The sequence below is a fragment of the Corvus moneduloides genome, chromosome 6 (assembly GCF_009650955.1).
Source record: "Corvus moneduloides isolate bCorMon1 chromosome 6, bCorMon1.pri, whole genome shotgun sequence".
Lineage (NCBI taxonomy): Eukaryota > Metazoa > Chordata > Aves > Passeriformes > Corvidae > Corvus > Corvus moneduloides.
This window is the reverse complement of record NC_045481.1, coordinates 29757601-29778029: the sequence shown is the minus strand read 5'-3', so window position 1 is coordinate 29778029 and position 20429 is coordinate 29757601. Positions and strand designations below refer to the sequence as shown.

Below are 20429 nucleotides of genomic sequence, written 5' to 3'. Positions count from 1 at the left end.
CCTTTGTTTCAAGAATATTGATAACTACATTACGAAACTACTCATTCAGTAAAAATAACATCTTACAAAAAAAGGACGTCAGTCAAGTTATTCCTATTCTAGGAAATTCTATGTGTACTCTGACTCAGACTGCTTTGACAGATAAAGCATATAGTCACGAAATAGCTTGACAAAGTTGCATGTGCATCTATTAAGTTTTCAGAATTTTTTGAATATCAATTTTATCCAATTCTTGAGATATTTGTAATATGCTCAAAACGAAACAAACCCCATGCTTTAAAAAAACATTTCTATAGTTAGGAAAACAATTTTAGTATCAGCCCTCAAATTGATGCATTCTGTTATAATTTAAACTAAATTGCCTGAAGTCACCATATTACTAAATTTTTATCTGTACTCCTTTGCAAGAAGTGTGGTGAGAAAACTTATAACAAATAGAGGAACTGGGTCTAAAGCTATTTTTAAAACATATGAAGGTGTATGTGTTGAGATCAATTTGTATTCCTCTCTCCCGTGTTTACTTAAGGCTCAACACATGGACAATGTAATAGACTATTTGTTATATGTATATGTGACAGTATTTGTGGAGGACAAAAAAAAAGCTGAAGAGGCTGTAAATTCTCTTTTCATTGAGATTTATAGGCAAAAGAGAATGAAGCATGAACAACAGAAAAGCCAAAAAGCTTTCCTAGAGGGGAGGAGTAATACACTTTAACAGGTGGAAAGGAAGCCAGAGCACAACGAGCTATCACAGGAATTTACAGCTGAATCCCAAGCACTTAAAAGAATGCAACACAGTTGTTTCCAGTGCTCCATCCCTACAAATGTGTCCTAATGAACACTCATTAACAGACAAAAATACAGCTCTACAAGGCTGCTCTAGTAATCATTATTTCTTTGCTATTCTGTGAGCTTCTTACTCTTTGAAAAGAGTTTTAAAACCAAGCTCCATGGCCAAAAAAAATCCACACCATTTTTTCAGAACAGTTTCTCTGCCCTTCTGTTATGTGCAGAAGCTTCCTGCACAGAGCTGACAAGCAACTGCTAGAACTGCTTTAATCAAATATTATACAAATCAACTGAATACCTTTTGATCTCCTAATAGACAACCACTAATAAAGCATAGAGTTCACAAAACCCAACAGAAGAAACATGAAACATCCAACTGAAGTCTAGACAAAGTGTTCAGGGAAAGTAAGAAATAGTAATTATGCACTCCAAGTGATTCCTCCTGAACCTGGAATACAGCCAAGTGATAGGATATCAAATTTTCACAGAAATGGCATAGCCAAAGCCTGGGTTTACAGCTGCAGCAGGATTCTACAAACAAAAGGAAAAACAAAGAAAAACAAAAATATGGTCCAAAAGAGCAGATGAGGTATTGAAAATTAAGAGTTCGACTGCAAGTTGGAAAAGCCAGAAAGCGGATTCCTTAAACAGAGCAAGAAGATAAAAGGAGTTGGAATAATTACATGAGGTTAACAGACAATCAGCAACATTACTAGTGTGTGTTAGGAATGGAAGAAGTTGGCATAAGCAAAGGAGGATTAGTGTTATATTTGTTTCAAAAAAGGATTGATTCCTGCACAGAGGTGGGCAGCTGGAAACTGAGTTAAGCATAAACAGCGCCAAGTGGACAGTGCCTTGTTACTAGTGAATATTCACATTCAGGAAGGAAGTGCGCAAAATTAAAACAAGAGTTAACTTGAAGTGAGGCAGCTATGTTTAGTGACTGAAACTTCTCCAAAAGGCAGTAGCCATGGCTAAATAATACAATTCATTAACAATAAAGGAAAAGGGATATTTTAAAAGCAGAAGTAACAAACAGAAACCTTGCCAAAGTGAAACTTCCACAGATCAGAAGACTAAAAGAAGTTGTCCAAAACTGATTTATTTTAGAATAGGAGCTACTCACAGAAAGAGGGAATTTCAAACACTTTTCCCATCTTCTAAAGGCAGTACAGATATGCAAAAAGGGGAAAGACATCCTGAAACCAAATTGATTGCCCTAAATTATGCTGGTGCTCTTAAAGAGATAAAAAAGTAAATGGAAAAAAATAAATAATGTTTGAACAGGTCCACATTAAGCAGACATGAGAACCATATTAAATCCTTTAAAGAAGTGACAAAGATTGAGCTGAAACAGTAAGAAACCATGGGTTATGGATAAACAGTTACAACAGAAAAAGCAGAGGTGTAGAAAGTCACAGATACATGTAATTCTTACAAGATTTTCTACACATCACTAAATTTTGAGTCCAAAGCAGTAGGTCACCTCTGGTCGTTCATGTCTTTGAGACTGCGCTACCTACCTAAATGAATGATTAAAACTATTCTTGAAAACATTTCTACGTGTTTAGTCTGCTGCTCTGGATAATTCCAGCAGATTGTCTGAACAACACCAGCGCCTCACTACACACAATTTTATTTTTAACAAGTAAAGGGTGGACCAGAATATTAAGGCTCCTTTCAACCTGGGCTGTTCTGCCATTCTCTGATTAGTGTAACGTAAGTACTGGACAATGATTAAACAAGGAAACATTTTTATCATATTTAAAAGGCAATTAGAGCCTTTAATGAAAAGGTGTTTCTCATCACCTGGATCACAAACCCCCACAACCGTTACGGGCTTTAGTCCTCACAGTATCTCAGTACAGACTGAAAGCCCTAACTTGCAAAATGGCAACATCATGCTCCAATATATCATTAGGGGCAAGAGAAGTATGTGGTTCAACCAGCCGGTGCAGCTGCACATGTTGATTCTTTCCGTTCTGCTCTTCCCCTCCTGACCCTTTCTCCCTGGCCAGAACAAAAGGTATTTGACCTAAGCACAAAAATATTTTATTAGGCTACATCCAATTCTAGCTAGAACACAAACAAACTTCACCTTTGGTTAAAAATGATCTGAACACAGATCACAGAACACATCCCTGGAGGTGTTAAAAAATGACTGGACATGGTACTTAGTGCTACAATTCACCTGACAAGGTGATGATTGGTTCAGGTTGGACTCAATGATCTCAGAGATCTTTTCCAACCTAAATGATTATGTGATTCAATACTTCCAAAGTACAACACATCCAAAGGGAAACTTGCTTACTGGATTTTTTATCTCTGGGCGGTCAGGGGAAAACAGGAGACAACAGGATTTAAAAAAAAAAAAAAAATTAGGAGTCCAGATGAATAAAATATGAATGGCTTTATCAGTCAATACATACAGTGGTTCCTATGCCACTGTAAAAACCCTCCCTCTTTCCAGTTCCTAACAAATTTCAAAGCATCTCCTCAACCAATTTTATGTTCCCCATTGTTAAAGACAATTTTTGTTCTTTTGTTTTCCAACTACATTTCATTTCAGATTGAACACTGGGCAAAAAAGCAGCATTCCCTCAAATGGTACAGCTGAAGGATTGTTTGTATATTTGTATGGCAAGCTTATGTGTGCTAAACCTAAGAAAACTATTCTTAAAAGAAACCATGATAGGTGAGTACAAAAATAAAGCAGAACAGAAATTATTCCAGAACTTTTAAAAGAGTTCTCTGCCTAAATGTTATTTTCATTTGAAGCAAATTCACCAAATTTCAGCTGCCTAAAATCTTGCCAGATAGTATTTTAGAAAACTTTAGATATTCTCAGACATTTAAACAGCCGAGTTTTCTTTAGCAATCTGTCATTAGTGCAAGTGAATAAATATACTGACTGGAGGTTGAAAGCTTTTGTTTATTTCAGCTCATAATTCTTTTCTCACTCAGAAAAAGCATTCTTTGTGTAAATGCTTTAAATATGTGTTGTAAACATTTCTCTTGCTAGAAGTAAGAGAATATTCTTTTAACAGTTGTTTTCTTCCAAGTCACTGATCCAGTCACAGAAAACTGCTCTTGCCATTACTACTGTGTTGCACAGAGTGACACAAGGCACAGATTTAAGAAAACTAACACACCAGGGGCTGGTATCATATTATCCACGAAAAGCATTTACTAGTTATTTCATCCAGCAAGACGTTTATGTTGCAGCTTCCCTTCCAGCTGAGCCTGTCCTCTGAAGATAGGTCTAAGTAGACAATTTGAAAGGAGAACTAAATGTCTAAAGTAATTTTTCAATAACTGTTTAGAATTAGGGACTAAAAATGCCTGACAAGTATGTTCCACAATGTTATAAAGTTGTCTCAGAGCCAGCCCCTAAAAACTTCACCCAAATGAAGTTTTCTTTAAAACAGTAATGTTAGAGAATCTGTATGGTTTTAACTTTGTCATTCCGTGAGGCTACTGAGTTACTGTGTGCTGCTGAGCTCTAATGAACAGAAAAGCAGCTGACAGGGTGTGCCAGACTTTCTCTATGAAGTTGTTCCAGCTAAACAGTTACTAGAGATTGTTTTAACTTGGACAAACGGGTAGGCTCCTCCCTGATACAGGGACAACAAAACTTTGCATAGTTTATATTCTCTCAGCCTCCCCACCCTTCATATGTTGTTTTTTCCTTCTTGTTAGGACATGCATAATCAGAGTACAAAACCAAGTTACTAAAAGTCTAAATGTAAGTAGGCTGGAGGAAAAACAATGCCTGCTGTAAATGCAGAGCACTTGTTCACAACAGCACATACACATGCATACATGAGAACATGAGCTTGTTTTTATTGCAACAGTCTGAAATATTCAGATATTATACCAGTGAGGGAAGATTGGACAGACTTAGTTCATTAATTAATTCCCACCCTACTGTGTTTTACAGGTGAGTCTTGCTACTTGACTGGTATCTTGAGCACCTGTGGCAGCAGTTTACATAAACTGGGGGATAGAGGCAAAACACACCAGTAAATCAACTATCAGTTCTGATCTGTTCTTTTTCTATTTAACTTGCTTTAAAAGGATTATTTACAGATTAAAGTCCCAAACAGAAAATATTTAGACATCAGAATTGCATTATTCATCTTTTTCTTTGTCAAGGAAACAATAAAACCTACCTAATGATAGAGAAGCTTGATGTAGTATTCTAATCAGCTTAGCAGTTCCTTTGTTAAGTCCTTCTTATGGGCTGCTCTGCACTGAAAATTATTTGATAGTACAGTATTTAAAGGCCAGATGTATAGTGAAAACTTACAGGATTTGACTCATACAGCTTGGAATACTATAAAAGGATAAGATTTTAATCTGATGTTTATCTACTAAAAGAGTCTGTAATACAGTAAGCACTGGTCAGGGAGAAATAGAACTTCTGGTTTTGTTCCCAAGATGATATTACTTGTAAGAGCAAAACTATACAGCAATCAACAGAAACGCTTTCTGAAATGCAATGTCAAGGGAACATTCCAGATGTTTTCTGCCCAGTATGATGCAAGTTCAACAATACATAATGCAGTGAGGCAGGGTATTATGCATACTACACTCCGGCACCATGAAAACTAAGAAAACTGTTCAGAATGAGTCCTATTGCAAGCAAAACACAGCGGTTTTAACTGTTATGGTACCATAAGAATAGTTTCTGCCAAAGCTAGCAATTAGGGGGTACTCACACAGGTCTCATGTGCATGGTTGCTGTACTCCAACTTGAAGGGAAAGCTACCATGGAAATTTGTTAAGTAGAGCCTTACTTATAGCTCTGCATTTTTATCACATACAAGATAGCAACAAGCCCTGCCAAAAGCCTCACTTGGAAAAAGAATGAACTAACTGTTTTCCAAAGACATCACGATATTCAAACATTTTAACCTGGCATTAAACTTGATGCAAGCATCTGCCATGTTCTGGGCAAAACATGGCACTGAAATACATCATCACCACTGAAGTAAGGTGCTGCCAGCTCCTGAGGAATACAAACCTACCCAGCACAAGTAATTACAATAAATGGATGAAGCTCTACAGAGCCCCCATTCTCTTCTGAACACAGAGGGGAGTGAGGGGGTCTGCAACATAACTTGATATTGTCACTGGAAATAACTTTGCTAGCAACAAATGCAAGCACCACACTAAAACATACTCAGTGGTAAAGAAAATAGAGTAACCTGCCACATACACAGTCCCAAGAAGGCATTATCTCATTCAGAAGTAGAACAGATAAGCACTGCAATGATAAATTTTTTTTTTTTAAATTAGTGGAGCAAAGAAAGAAAGTGGAATGAAACACATTCTACCATCTAGACATTGAAAAGTTTCAAGGCAAAAACCATTCCAGAGGAGGAAAGCCATTTTTTCAAAATTGCACCATGGCCAGAAGAAACAAGGATTCAAATGTCTTCTATGAACTCCAATTATCAACTAAGTTTTATACAAACAGTGCACTGTACACATCCAGAAAATTGTTTCCCAGCTTTTTGAATTGAAAAATTCAAAAAAATACAGTTGGAAAAAATGTTAAAGCAGACAGGAAATAGCATATGAAGGCTGACAACACCTCTGTATATTTACTTACTGGTAGTAAAAACAATTACTGTATAAAGACTAAATAAAAATTAAAGAATTTAGTATGGTTACACTTTACACAGGTATATACCAACACACTTACACCTAAGCATATCAAAAGATACCTAGCAGTAAAATGAAGAAAAAAAAGAGTTGTAGCTTATTCATCAGAAAATATATAATTGATTATTTTCCCTCTGTGCTGAAGACACTCTGAAAAAAATTAACCTATGTAATATTGCATTAAAAAGAAACAAACTGTCTATATCTCTACAAGTAAAGTGAAGTGATTTCTCAGGGCATCTTGCTATCCTAAAGGCAAAACCAGTCACCTTAAAAGCCATTCCTGGCACGCTTCCACAGATTCTTCCCAAACAGCAAACTATATCACTTTTCAGAGCTAGCTGTAGCAATGACTCACTATTTTACCAGTAAAAAAAAAAAAAAAGCTCTCCTCATAGCATCTTCATCACTGTACTTTATTTTTTACAACTATAATACTAGTTGTAATGGTTTCATATGAATAAAGGTCAACTGAAGTTGTTACTGTTTCTCATGGCCAGAGATTCTAGTGCACACATTTGCACCAGCCCAGCTGCATGAGCAATGATAAAACATTTCACTGAGCACTTACAAGGCAGTCAGAGGCATCACTCCATGGGACTCCAGGAATAAACACAGAGAAGTTGCCATGAGACTGGAATCTAATGACATGTATGTGGAAACCACAGAATGTTACATCAGTTTAACTCCACCCACACTAGCAAACTGTACAACTTTGACTTAGTCAACATGAAAGCAAACTTTGCACAGTATCTGTGTAGGTTTTATCCCTGGGTAACTTGAAGCAAAAGCAGCCAATGACTCTGCACAAGAAAGTTTTAGAGGATCAGTAGCCAACTGAAGAAAGTATCCAACATGTCTGTACTTTGACACTAAAAGAGCTAACAAGGAATAGTACATTTATCTTCTGTGGTTTCTGCATTGTAAAGTCCTCTCCACTGAATTCTGGAGTTTCTCCACTGGCAATCAGGAAGTTTTATCAGGTATTTTCAGATAAAACGCTAAAGTGTTAGGCAGAGAATTAGTGATGGCAGCAGCCACACTTTTTATACCAATGGTTAACATTCAAGGAACTCATCCAGAACAGGAATGCTTGACATCTAACTCCTCTGAGGGACAGAACATGAATCTTTAAGCCAACATCTGCAACAAGCAGCCATTGCTAAACATCCTAGTCTATGCCCAGATGTTCAGCCATGGTCCAGTCCGTGTCCATGGGGCTGGGCAAAGCACCACAACTGGCCTGCAGCTGTCTGCAAACAGCAGTCCAGCTCAGAGCTTGAAGAAGACTGGACCACCATTTTGCTGGTGTGTTCTTCTGGGCTGACCAAATCTCTTATGTCAGTCATGACCTATGTTGTATAAATAATCAAATATTCAATAGAGTCTGACATCTGAGTGGGTCAGATTGAAAGTGAGTATGATGAACACTGAAGTAACATTCTCACTCCTTAATACAACATTTAAACAGAGGGAAATTACCACCACCACCCTCTATCCCCAGACCACAAAACACTCAGTAATACATCAGTACAGCCTTTGGGCAGACAAATAGAGCATTCTCCTGGAAAGTCAGTGGAAAATGACATTTACTTGGTTTCTCATGTCCTGAAAAGGAAACATGAGAATTCTCTGCACTATAAGCTCCTGAAAATGGGATGTTTTCTTCAGTAAGAAAACTCTGAAAAAATCCTGGGAGATTGTCACTTCAGTAAAACTCAAATGGAAAATAAGAACACATTAGGAGAAAACGGAACTCTTTTGATAACAAGTTCCTTCTCACTACTTCCCAATTTTCAGTTCAGCCACCATGCTGAAAACTCAATTGCACTTATCCTGCCCTTGAACTCCCCATGAAATTATGGCAGCCACATCAAGTGACCTCAAAAGGAGCAAGAGATTTAGGTCAATCCTGGGTTACATTCTATTCCACGAGCAGCCAGTATGGGAGGAACAACAGATTTGTAATTGGAAAAACAATTCCATGACACCATGGCCTTACAGCCGAAATATCAAAGTACAAAAGCTCCCATTGCAAGTGTAACTGAGCATGGCGGTTAGGTATCAGCTGTAAGCGTACAAATGAGGATATCCACAGAACTATTTAAGTTCATAAACCAAGTCTCAGTCTCTCTGTATACTTAGAAACAGAAGAAAAAAAACCCAAAAGCCAGCAGCCTATTGTGGTAAATGCAAAAATCTTTTTAAATTATTGACTGCCTATCTTTTGAACAAGTCTGTCATATGGTCAATAAAGTCAACTTTTAAAGAAGGGAAAAAGCCCAATAGGCTCTCCCCCTGCATGTGCATCTTATTTTTGTGTATTATTTCTTATGATTTCTTTGCATTTCCTTTTGGCTTTTCTAGCACCATTCTTGATGGATTGTACTTCTGCATGAAAGCCGTTCAAATAAAGCCCTGAACTGACAGTGTTAATTTAATTTGGAGATGGCAAAGAAAGAACACTATTAAAAGTCATAACCACAGGGGTAAAATGTTTCCCTCTTGGTTTTAAAGAAATTAGGCTTTATACTCTAATCCCAAGGTTTTCAGCAGAAGGACTAGAAACATTGGTGCAACTAAGCTGAGTGCTACTACACAAAAGAATTCAGGTTCAAAAGGAACCATATGGTTCATTCAGTTCACCACCACTGCAATAGATATTTAATCCTGAAAGGTCAGCGCAACATCCATACACACAAACTGGAACATTTCCAATGCATAATGACATTAAAAGTCTTTTTAAATAATAGAAGTTATTTAAAAAATGTAATGATAGTGTCAAAGAAATAACACACATAGAACTCCGCACAACCAAGAAGCCAATGACCTATATTTCTGAAGTGACCTTTTAAGTATTTTATACTTAATTCAGAATTCTAAAAAAGGCTAAGAACTATTTTAAACAATTATGTTTCAATTATATAAGACAATGGTGACAAAATTAAAACTTAGATCTGATCCAATAACTATCACTAGGTCTGCTAGTGTGGAGGAGGTGATAAATATCCACTTTCAGCTTTGAATTTCTTGTCTTTTCTCTGTGTTAAATCCTCTTATACATTACAAAATAATCCCAGTTTTCATTTTCTCTGTTCTGCCTACAGCCACCCCACCTCTGTGTTTCCCATCTGTCTACTCATTTCTTGTTGTTCTTCAACTGAGTAACTCCTTAAAGATATGTCTTGGCTCTGTTTGCCAGTTTAACTTGGCTAGCTCCAACACTACGCTAGAAAGCTGCAGGTAACCCAGCTGCTTGATTTCCACCAGGCTGTCACGCAGTCTCACTACAGCTTTCTTAACTTAATCTGTCTCCAGTTTCAGATTACAGGCTTTAGATATACCTCTTTGGAGCATTAATGTTCATTTCTAACCAACTCAGTATTCAATATTGTAAAGTTAAAAAACCCAGTACATACTTGAAATACCAATATTAAGGAAGAATCTCCCTTACTCTCCTATCTTGCACTGCTCAGTATTTTTTTCTTTTAATGGTTCACTATCCCATCTCTGAGACCTGAGAGCATTCTCCCTGCTCAGCATCGCTATCCATGCTTTCAGAAACTCAAATAAACAACAACTATGATAGGATGTATTTTCAACACCAAACTTCAATTCAACACTGAAAGGAAAACATTTAACTCTGGTTATAACAATTTGTGTATTTTCTCAGTTACAAACTGAGCAGTAAATAGAAGTAGCTGTCACAGTGGCTGATGCTTCATTTTCTGTACCATATCTTGGTTGAAACTGCAACTAGACAAGATATTTTATATTCTCAAATATTTATATCCCTTAAGGATATAAAGAGTCAGTTTCTGTTCTTTCAACTGACAAATTCTGTTCTAAAGAGTAAATGATCAAATTCCTTTCAGCAAAGGCCAAACTGAATTAGTCCAAGAAATCTATGAAGAGAGAGATATTCCAGTCACTTTGTTTACCTAATACATAGCAAACCTGGCAAAAATGGGACAAGAGTCAAAGGCTGGTAAAGGCATTTCCATGGGAGAGGTTGCAACACTCAGCATTAAAGCATGTGTTGGTCAAAATGTAAACACAAATCCAGAGCTAGCCACCACTCTGTCTGCTTCACTGTACATAATTACATCAAAAAAGGAAGGTAATCAAGTGTATTCTGTTATCCCAAGATACAGTCTGTCTTGGACAGTTTGGAGCACAGCTAAATTGCCATGCCCACATTAACTTAGCCTTACTAAACAAAAACTTCTTCTGTAACAACTTCTTGCTGCAACTAAAACCATTACTGCTTCACAGCCATCAGGAATAGGCAAAAATTACAGTTTATCCTTGTCACAATTTCTTTTAAACACAGTGGCAGAAACAGTTGCTCCCCAATGCTCGGTTTTGTGCCTTTGATGATTCCTGAATAAATAACTAATTGCACTTGACCCTGCTGAATTGCACAATCTTCCTGATCAGACTATTTGGAATGTGACATCAGAGCCAGGCAGTCCTCTCCCTGCTCACTTTGTTGCCTACTGAAATTACCAAATATACTTTGCTTTTGTAACATAAAATAAATGTATATGAAAAAACCTGGTCTCAGATCTGTTCAAAACCCCACAAACAGCAAGCCACCTGTGAGGGTTCTCGCAATACCAATATGTAGTGTCTGCCACAAAGTAATTTTATTTAGATCCTGAATGCCTTTCCTTATCATAACTGACAAACTCTGCTCAAGTCAGGACACCTGATATTTCTTCCTTACTCATAATATGCTATCCTGTGGCAGAAAAACAATAAATGCATTCAAGACCACTCACTGTCTTAAAATCCATGTTGACTGATACATATAAATATAGGATGGGGGAGCTGAAGAAAGGCTAAGTTTTCCAGAATAGAAATTAAAAAAAAACAAAAAACAAAAAACAAAACAAAAAAAAAAACACCTACAGAAAATTGTAAGCATAGATCACATCTCTAACCTTTAATCATGAACATGGGTATCAAATACCTGTGTATTCCAAAACTTACTGCACAGATTTAGAACATGATTGCTCTTTACAAGGAGACTTAGAAAAACAATTGGACTGACATTTGAAAAATATGACTGCCAAAGGAAGAAGAGCTTAGCTTTGTTTAAAAACATTAGTGATGTGAACATTTCTTTAAGAGATGGGAGGCCTAGGTTAGTTTCATCTATACCTTGGGAAGACTGAAACCTACAATTCTTACATCCAAACAGAGTATCCCAATCACAAGTCTAGGGAACAGCCTAGGTGAATCAATTTTTAAATCCTTCCTTGAAGCTCTGTATGTGGGCAGAATGGCTGAGGTCACTTGGTTTACTCAGCCTGAGAGGAGACTGAGGGGAGACCTCATTGTGGTCTACAGCTTCCTCAAGAGGGGAAGCAGAGGGTCACGCACTGATCTCTTTGCTCTCATGACCACTGATAGGACCTGAAGGAGCAGCTTGAAACTGTTAGGAAAGGCTTAGGCTGAGTATCAGGAAAAGGTTCTTTATTCAGATGGTGTTCAAACCCCTGAACAGGCACCCAAGGGAACTGGTCACAGCACCAAGCCTAGCGGAGTTCACAAAGTGTTTGGAAATGCTTTCAGACACATGGTGCCATTTTTGGGGTTACCAAAATGCAGGGTCAGGAGCTGGCCTCGATGATCCCTGTGGGTCACTTCCAACTCAGGATATTCTATGATCCTATAATGACAAGCAGCTGTAAATGAAAAGTCTTCTGTTTTGTCTCACTGACCTCAGTATCCGTGTGCATATCCTCTGCAGCTTGTACTTTAACATAAGCATTTGTACATATGTATGCAAGTAACATCTAGTAACATTCAGTAAATGTCCATTTTCAGGGTGGATGTGTGATGCCTTAGAACAGTAATAGAGTCACTGAGTTTTACCTCCTATGCTTTGAAAGTTTTAACATTATTTTTAAAAAAACCCCACAATTCGAAAGAGTCCATATAACACTCTCATTTAGTCCAAAAATAATTGCACTTTTCTGAGATTCACAGAACACTTCTTCTGGCCACTCTTTGTACTTCCAGCATGATGTACACACTCAAAGGGAGCAACTGATACACCTAAAAACCTAAGTGACTAAATCTCCCTAAAATACCAAAGGTATTCACACACACTCAGTTGGCAGACATTGAAACATGGCATAAAAACATGGCATTGTATATCATTTTAATGTCCTGAAAAGTTCATCCTTCTAAGAAATATCTTAATCTGACTAAGGAAAGACTGTTACCAACTATTCTATTTGTTCATACTCTGCAGCTGTGATGTGAGAGAACACCTAGGGGTTTTTTAAACAATGAAACCACCTGTTCAATTTATTATACTATATAAATATAAATAGCCTAGAGCACGTGGTTCCTCAAGACAAAAGGTATAAGTGCTATAATTCTCTGATTACATTATGAAGATTGGAATCACCCAGCTCCTTATGCTACAGACACCAGCTAATCAGTTAATCAAAGATAAGCCTAAACAAATAACTGGATGTCAAAAGTCATTAATCTTACCTGACAGGCAGATGTATGTTAAATATTCACCCTGACCCCCAGTAGCTAGAAAAGGAATCTTTTTTTTTGTTCTTCTTTTCACTTGAACAGCTCCCAGCATCCTTTCATCATGTGGGGCAAAAATCTCTTTGCTGATTGCAGATTTGGCATTCATTGTAGATCAAAGGTATAGCAGACTGCTGCTCCCTAAAAATAAAATCATAAATACAAAACAATATTAGAAACTCTTAAGTTATATCAAAGTCATTAAAAACTCTGACCTTCAAAGAAAGTTTTTAATGCCTCAAAAAATTTAGAAAATAATTTCATATTCTTAGAGGCAGAATTTTCCAAGTATTTAAGTGTCTTCACTGAAGTTGTTCTCCACACTTCTTAAATTTGCTTATACTAGCTTAACTTATTTTGGGCAGAAGCCATTCATGCTAGCACTTCAGTATGTCACAAAATCTTCTCAGATAAACAACCTGTTTAACTTCATGCAGCATAAAAGCTTCATTAATTCCCCCTCTGATAAGTGAGGGAAGCTCAGATCTGTGCCCCACATTCACAGGGAAAGCAGTGCAAGGGCATTGGGAAGGAGCACTGTGGTTGTGCTGGCACACAAAAAGTCCCGTTCACAGAAGATAGAGAAAGCTTCAGACTTGGTGAAATTGTTCCTTCAGGAGCACTGCTCTTGGTGACAGTACTTGATTGCACAGCTCTTGCACCTCTTGCAGCTTTAGCACCTCATCCCCTCAACTCCTCTGGAATTACTAACGGGGCAACTGCAAAGGAAACAGTGACAGAGACACCATCGGGGTCAACGCAGACAAAACCACACCTCTACTTTTGTGCTAAGTAATTTTGACCCAGGTCAGTTCCTCAGTGTGTTTCGTAATGAAACAGCACAGTTGACTTAGGAGAGACATTTGTCTCAGGAGAGTCATACGCATTTGTAGAGGAAAAAATCCTTGTAGAGAACAGGGAGGGAGGAGGGAAGCTGCTTAATCATGGGTGTCCCACAAAACAAAACTCAACACAGCTTACAGAAGAGGCTAACTAAAGGAGGGAGAACTCAGAGGGGACATTAACAAGTTCTTTGTGTAACCTATAACTCTGGTTAGTTCTGAAGTCTTATAATATACGTACACAGGCCCCCATTCATGGAAACTGCTGAATGACACCTTTAATTGTTCATACATAATGACACTCCAATACACATAGATTAATTTACTCATTTCTGCATTACTAAGACTTGAAAGCTGACAAAAGTTTAACATCCTTAGCTTTCTTGGTATGAAGAAGATTATACTCAGGCCTGAACTATCTGATAATTCTGCCTGCGGGATCATTTGATATTTACCACAATTTAAAAGAAATGTAAATAAATTACAGATAAATTATATTATCATGGATCCAAGAGAGTCATGGATCCATTATTTTTTGTGTGCATACTACCAGCAAAGTAAGTGTCTTAACACTTTCAGAATCAATGTTTTGTTGTCACTATTTATGATATTGGCTTTGTCATTTTATATACATCTACCAGAAGCTGTAGGCAGACAGGCAAAGTAGATACCAAATGCTGTGACTGGAACCTCCAACTGAAGCGTGCACTCCTGGCTGCAGAGATTGTGATCCTTCTGTTCCCAGTACTTGGTTGAAAACAGCTTCAGATGCCATATTCACGCAATAATCTAACACAGTGTGTACTTAACACAGCTGCCAAATGTGATGTGAAAACTGACACTAACACAAACCACAGAAGCCTATTTATTTAAAGAAAATAACTAATAGTGCCTGTGTACAAACAGACTTCTGAGATTGAGATGTCAATATAGTTTAGATGAAGTTGTTTTTCGTAAGTCAAAAAATCAGCAGCTGAATTCAAATAAGCAACCTTCTCCCTATGTACTAGTAGATGCATGCAAAAGACCTTTGCTTAAGGTAAAGCCTTCCAATGCTCCTCGTTTTCACAACTGGAGATAATACAATCTTTGCCAGTTTTACTTAAAAAAAAAAAAAAAAAAAAAAAAAAAAAAAAAAAAAAGACTTCCTCAAGGAACATGAATAAGTCTCATTTTTTCCCATTCTCCAACAAAACCCCTCTCCTCGTACAAGAAAACAAAACCCAAAGCACTGCCTGTACATGGACAACTTCATGTTGTATATGCTTATTTCTTTGCAAAATAATGTTTTTCTCTTGGCGCACATTCCAGGACAAATTTAAATCATCAGCAGTTTCCACTCATGGCCCATATGAACTCATGCATTGGAACATGAACTTTTTCCTCCCATTTGTACTCAAATACAAAATAAAATGCCTTAAAGAAACTTTAGTGGAGGATCTCTGAGCACTCTGAGACAGTGCATTACTGCTTGTAACGTTAACGCTTCAGAGGTAAGGGAGATTTAAAGGTTTCAGTAAACCTAGGAGTCCAGAAAGAGAGACCACATTTCCTACCTCACATGCTTTGTTCCATATATTTACTTCCACTCAAATTATTATAATGATGCTTTTGGCTGAACAAAGACCCCATTTTCCTTCTGCAATTTTTCACTCCTATCATAGCACTATGGAACAGGATGTCAGCATTTACACTGTGTCCCCAGCATGCAACAGAAACACAGAGAGGGCAGATTCCTGTGTGGATTTGAAAAAGTGTCTGCAATGCGCTGCTCATTTGCATCTTCTCACATCTTTCTCTACTACAGTTCTTCTCCATTATATTTCTATCTCTAAAAACTTCCTCTATGAACAGCTGACTATTCCTGTAGGAGCATGTGAAGGGACAGCAATTAAAGGCAATTCCTTAAAAAGAAGATTAAATAAAACCAAGATAATTAAGCTGAATCCTTAATGGATCCCACGTGTTCAGTACAAAAAAAACTGGACTGTTTTCTGGTCAGCCAGAATCTCAGACTCTTTTCAGGCACACAGCCAGCAAATGGCTACTTTATCTTTACACCCACATGTTTCATAGGACTCTATGCAAATAAGTGGAAAAGAGGAGATTTACAGTATCTTTGTTGAGGGTATAGGTATGCAGAAAGAACTGGGAAAACTAATCCTCAGCATATAGTAGAATTCAAATAGGAGTAAATTAGAAAGGAGAAATGAAATACAAAGCAAGAGATGGAAGAGGACGTAATGGTTTCCAAAAAAAGGAAAAAATGTTCAGTATGCCAAACCGTGCTGTTTTCAAGGATCTTTAGTTTAATCACAAACAGGGATGGGCTCACAGGACAGGCTAACCACTGAAATGCTGCCTGCAGTGTGAAATCATCTGAGCAACCCACTATTCTTGGAATAGTAACACTAGCAAGCACTCAAATCTGCTTTTAATAAAGCCACTATCCTGAAAGAGGACATCTACTTTAGGAAATAATTTCAAGATGCTGTTGCCAAAAGAACAGCTTTTGCTATTGTGCTAGTTGCCTGGTATTTACTCGCCGGAAGTGTTTAAACTACTTGGAATATTACAGGTCATCAAAATCCTGTATTTGCTGTCATCTCAAACAAATAGCTAGTACAACTCTGGAAAAAGAAAAAAATTATTTTAAACCCGAGGCAACTAACTTATAAATCTTTAAGGAACAAATATTAGAACATACAAGTTCCAAAAGTTGGTTTACAATACATTTAAGTGTTACTTTATCCTAAAGGAATAACACCAAGTTTAATTAGCTCTGCAAACAAGGATCAAATCAGTAGACCAACCTTATTCTAAAGCAGTCGAGGTAAAATCTTTAAAATGCTTGAACATAAAAAAAAATAAATCAGATCTTCTGTCATCCTTCTATTTTCAAATCTAACTTTGCTTGACAGATATTTATTTAGATTAGGACAACAGCAGCAGCCAGAAAGATTCTATTACTTCCTACTAACAGGGGTTTACGACTTTTAGAAGTGTTTACTGGAAAGAAACTCAATCATTCTCCAGAGTTATTTGCAGGCTGTCACATTTCCAATTTATTTTTCCAAATAACCTCTCAGCTATGACTGGGTCATTTGAACAATGTATTAATTCCAAAATGCGAGAATTATGAAACTGTAACTGTATTTGTAGCAGTTCAAACTAGAAACAAGAAATGTGTTTTCACTTACATATGTAATTACAAAATAAACTGCCCAATCAAGTTCAACTGGACATAAGCAGGCTTCAGAGAGCAGCAGCTCCTAAATGCAAAACTTGAATATTTCACGCTATGAAGTGACTTTTTTCCTGTCTTTTACGTGAAGCTTTATATTGTAGCCCACCTAATCCAAAAATAACACATGGCAAAATTTACTGTAAATTAGAAATACAAGCCTTATTAACTTTCTTTTTAATCAAGCCATTGTTTGGTTATGGGAATTTAGCAGCATTGTTTACTGAAACCTTGAAGTAGCCTTGTTTGAATCACTGAATCTCTCAAAAACTCCTAGAATAAGCAAAAGAAACAGGAAAGACCATACTGGCTACCATACTGTGCAGCCTGAGAACAAGTGATGTTTCTTGTCAAGGAAAAACAAATAGGAGAGGAGAAATGCACAGTACTAGGATCTTACAGTCAGACAGAACCAGTAAATACCTCAATGCTTGACAGGCAGGCAGCCTGAGGCCCTCAGCAATTCCTATAACCTTTCATTACAAGGGAAGGTGATCTGAATTCTGTGCAAGTTGTATGGACCTACAGATCTAAAAAGACAAAGAGCTCTGAATGGAATATGTATTTATAAAGAGGCAATAAAAAAAAAGGGATGCAAAAAAAGGAAGGTACCTTTGAGTGTATTTTGTCTCTAACACAATCCTTAAAAAAAAAAAAAAAATAAAGTTCACCTACAAGTTTTGCACACCTTCCTCCAACATCCTGCAAAAAACCCCAACAGCTACTTACAAAGACAGATTATCAGGGACATCAATGAAATCCCACCAATGGGTAAATGAGAACCAGTCCTACTCTCATGTGGAAGACAGAGCAGCTGCTTTCATTTTCGTACTTTGCTCTGCTATGTGAAATACATACATAGAGCATCATGGTAAGTAATACCTGTACTTCCTCAAGCCAGGTGTAGCAAAAGGAGAAGATGCAGTATTATTTGGTTGAATCTGTGCCCCTAAACTGTCTCCAAACAGTACAGAAAATTAAGTAGGAGGTGGCACAAGAAGGCACCAGAGACATATTGAGGGATGAGTTACTGTGTATTCCAGGTCATAAAGCTTTTACTTGTTCTGAAAAGAAAACAGCAGTTCCAGATCTAGAAGCTAATGTCCTAGTAAACAGTACCATGGATCCCAGCCCACAAAAAGGATGTAATACTGAAGTGAACCTAGAATACTGCAATCTGGGAAAATCCAACTCAAATATGAGACACAACATTTCTGTTCTGCGATTCTGTGTGTGAATGGCTGCAGACTGTTAGTAGATTACTTCAAACAGGTGTGCGAGAAAACAATTACGTATTCAAGAACTGCAGCAAATTAAAACTAATTTCTGCTTATGTTTTCATATCATTCTGGATGAAGACTATATTCATAAGAAATTAATAAAGTAATAATGCAAGAATCAGTGGACACTAATTCTTTCAGCATTTTCTTAACTGCCAAAAGCAGCAGTGTTCCCTAAATACGCCTTCCCCTGGAACCAGTGTGAAAAGTTGGAGGTGTTTTTGGGAGTTGCCCCAGGGAGGAAAAGGCATCTCTGTAGGGGTGGTACAGCCCTCTCCAGGTCTTTCTGAGTGAAGAGCAACAGCTGGAGACCCACTCAGGTTCTCCTTGTGAGAGTCCCACAATCTGAAAGTCATTATTATTTTGAGAATGTAAGAATTTGAAAATAAAGATAGACAACACCACATTAAGCAGCATCACCCAGTCAGCAAAAAAGCCAGTCAAGAACTTCTCAGGAAGACTCCTTTTGAAACAGAAACATTTTGAATCTCACAGAAATTCACCAAGAAATTTAGGAACTGTCAGATGTTAACTAAGCCACAGAGAGACCAGATATGCATTTGTAGAAATTTGCCCTCAGGACACTGGGACATTCATAGCAGTAAAAACTACTACTTTTGCATAACATGGCAAATCAGCCTAAAGAGGATAGCTTAATTCTTATGACCTTTCAGAAGTGTTTAGATCTTAAGACCAGTTATTATACCCAACCTTAGACCTTCATTTGCAGGAGGGACTGTTAACAGTTTTTTCTGCCATTCCTCAGAGATTTCTTCCTCCAAACAACACCTCAACTCTCTATACTTTTTCTCATTAGCCTACATCTTTTCTGAAATGCAATCCTCAAGTCCGGACTCACAGCTTTATTTATGGCACCAGATTCAACTGAAAGAACTACTTGGCTGGTCTCGGAACAGGCTCCCCAAGTAAGGGGTCACTGCACCAAGCCTGTCAGAGTTCAAGGAGCATCTGCACAATGCTCTTAATCACATGGTTTAGTTATAGGTAGTCCTGTGAGGAGCAAGGAGTTGAACTTAGTGACCCCTATGGGCCCCTTCCAACTCAAGATATTCTATAGACACCTATAAGGAGTGAATACTCCTTATACAGCTACTGCCACACATAGTCAGCAAAAGGTAAGAGCTTCAATTCAACATCTACCATGTTCTTCAATCTTTTTGTGGGGAAGAAAAAAAAACCAACCACATTTGACATCTGAATAACTAATTATTCCAACTCCACAGGGAATTTTTGTACTAACTGCTTTAAGGCTATTTCTTCTACTGTACAATAGTTTTACATTCCAATTCTGTCTTTTACCACTAGCAGTTCTCTAGATTGACACCCACCAAAAGTCAGGAGGTACATTCGGTGTGTCATCACTTTGGACAGTTAAAATTGTTTGAGACCTAACACAGCCTCCTTTCACTCCTGCAGTTAGAACTAGAAAGATACCAACTCCTTAGAATACACTTCTGAATCATTTCTGTGTTCCTACATCTTATGCTACTTTCTTATGTGAACTTAATTTCCTTAGTTAACCCATGACAAATATCACGAGACAGCATCAGAGGCACCATTAAAGCAGTTCCAACTTATTCATATGGCCTAATACTTTATCACAAACCCAAATCAACTGGTTTGAAGTTGCATTTGAGCTATTGCTGCTTGTTCCATAGTTTGTCCATATTTTGGCATAGAAAAATCATGAAAAAAAATGTGATTAAAGGATACTGGTGAGAAGGAGCAGCCATGTGCCTCAAGGAAAGGGCAACTAGTTTGAAGGGCTGTAGTTTAGAACACACACAGTTTCTTTCAGCAGTTTGTGATATTTAACTCATGACCACCTTGAGCAATAGTACTGGCAGAAATTAGTGATTTCTTTTTGTGCCTCTCTTCCTTATGACACCATAAATGCTTCTGCAGTAGTGCAGTGAACTAGACAAGAATTAATCCAGTTTTAAGCTATCTCAAAGAAAAAATAGTGATTAGTTTTGGTTTTACTCAGATCAGGCTCCCTGATATAGTGCACTCTACTGTGTGTCA

The 20429-nt window shown here is 37.5% G+C and overlaps 1 protein-coding gene across 3 annotated transcripts in view; it reads right to left on the bottom strand.

Moving 5' to 3' along the window:
* STXBP6 (syntaxin binding protein 6) overlaps positions 1-20429 on the bottom strand; it is a 94890-nt gene that overhangs the window by 46130 nt on the left and 28331 nt on the right. For all 3 annotated transcript variants that reach the window (XM_032112412.1, XM_032112411.1, XM_032112410.1), the window contains one exon: positions 12973-13158. In XM_032112412.1, the coding sequence (XP_031968303.1) occupies positions 12973-13126 (154 nt within the window). In that variant the 5' untranslated portion in view covers positions 13127-13158. The remainder of the gene's footprint in view (positions 1-12972; positions 13159-20429) is intronic.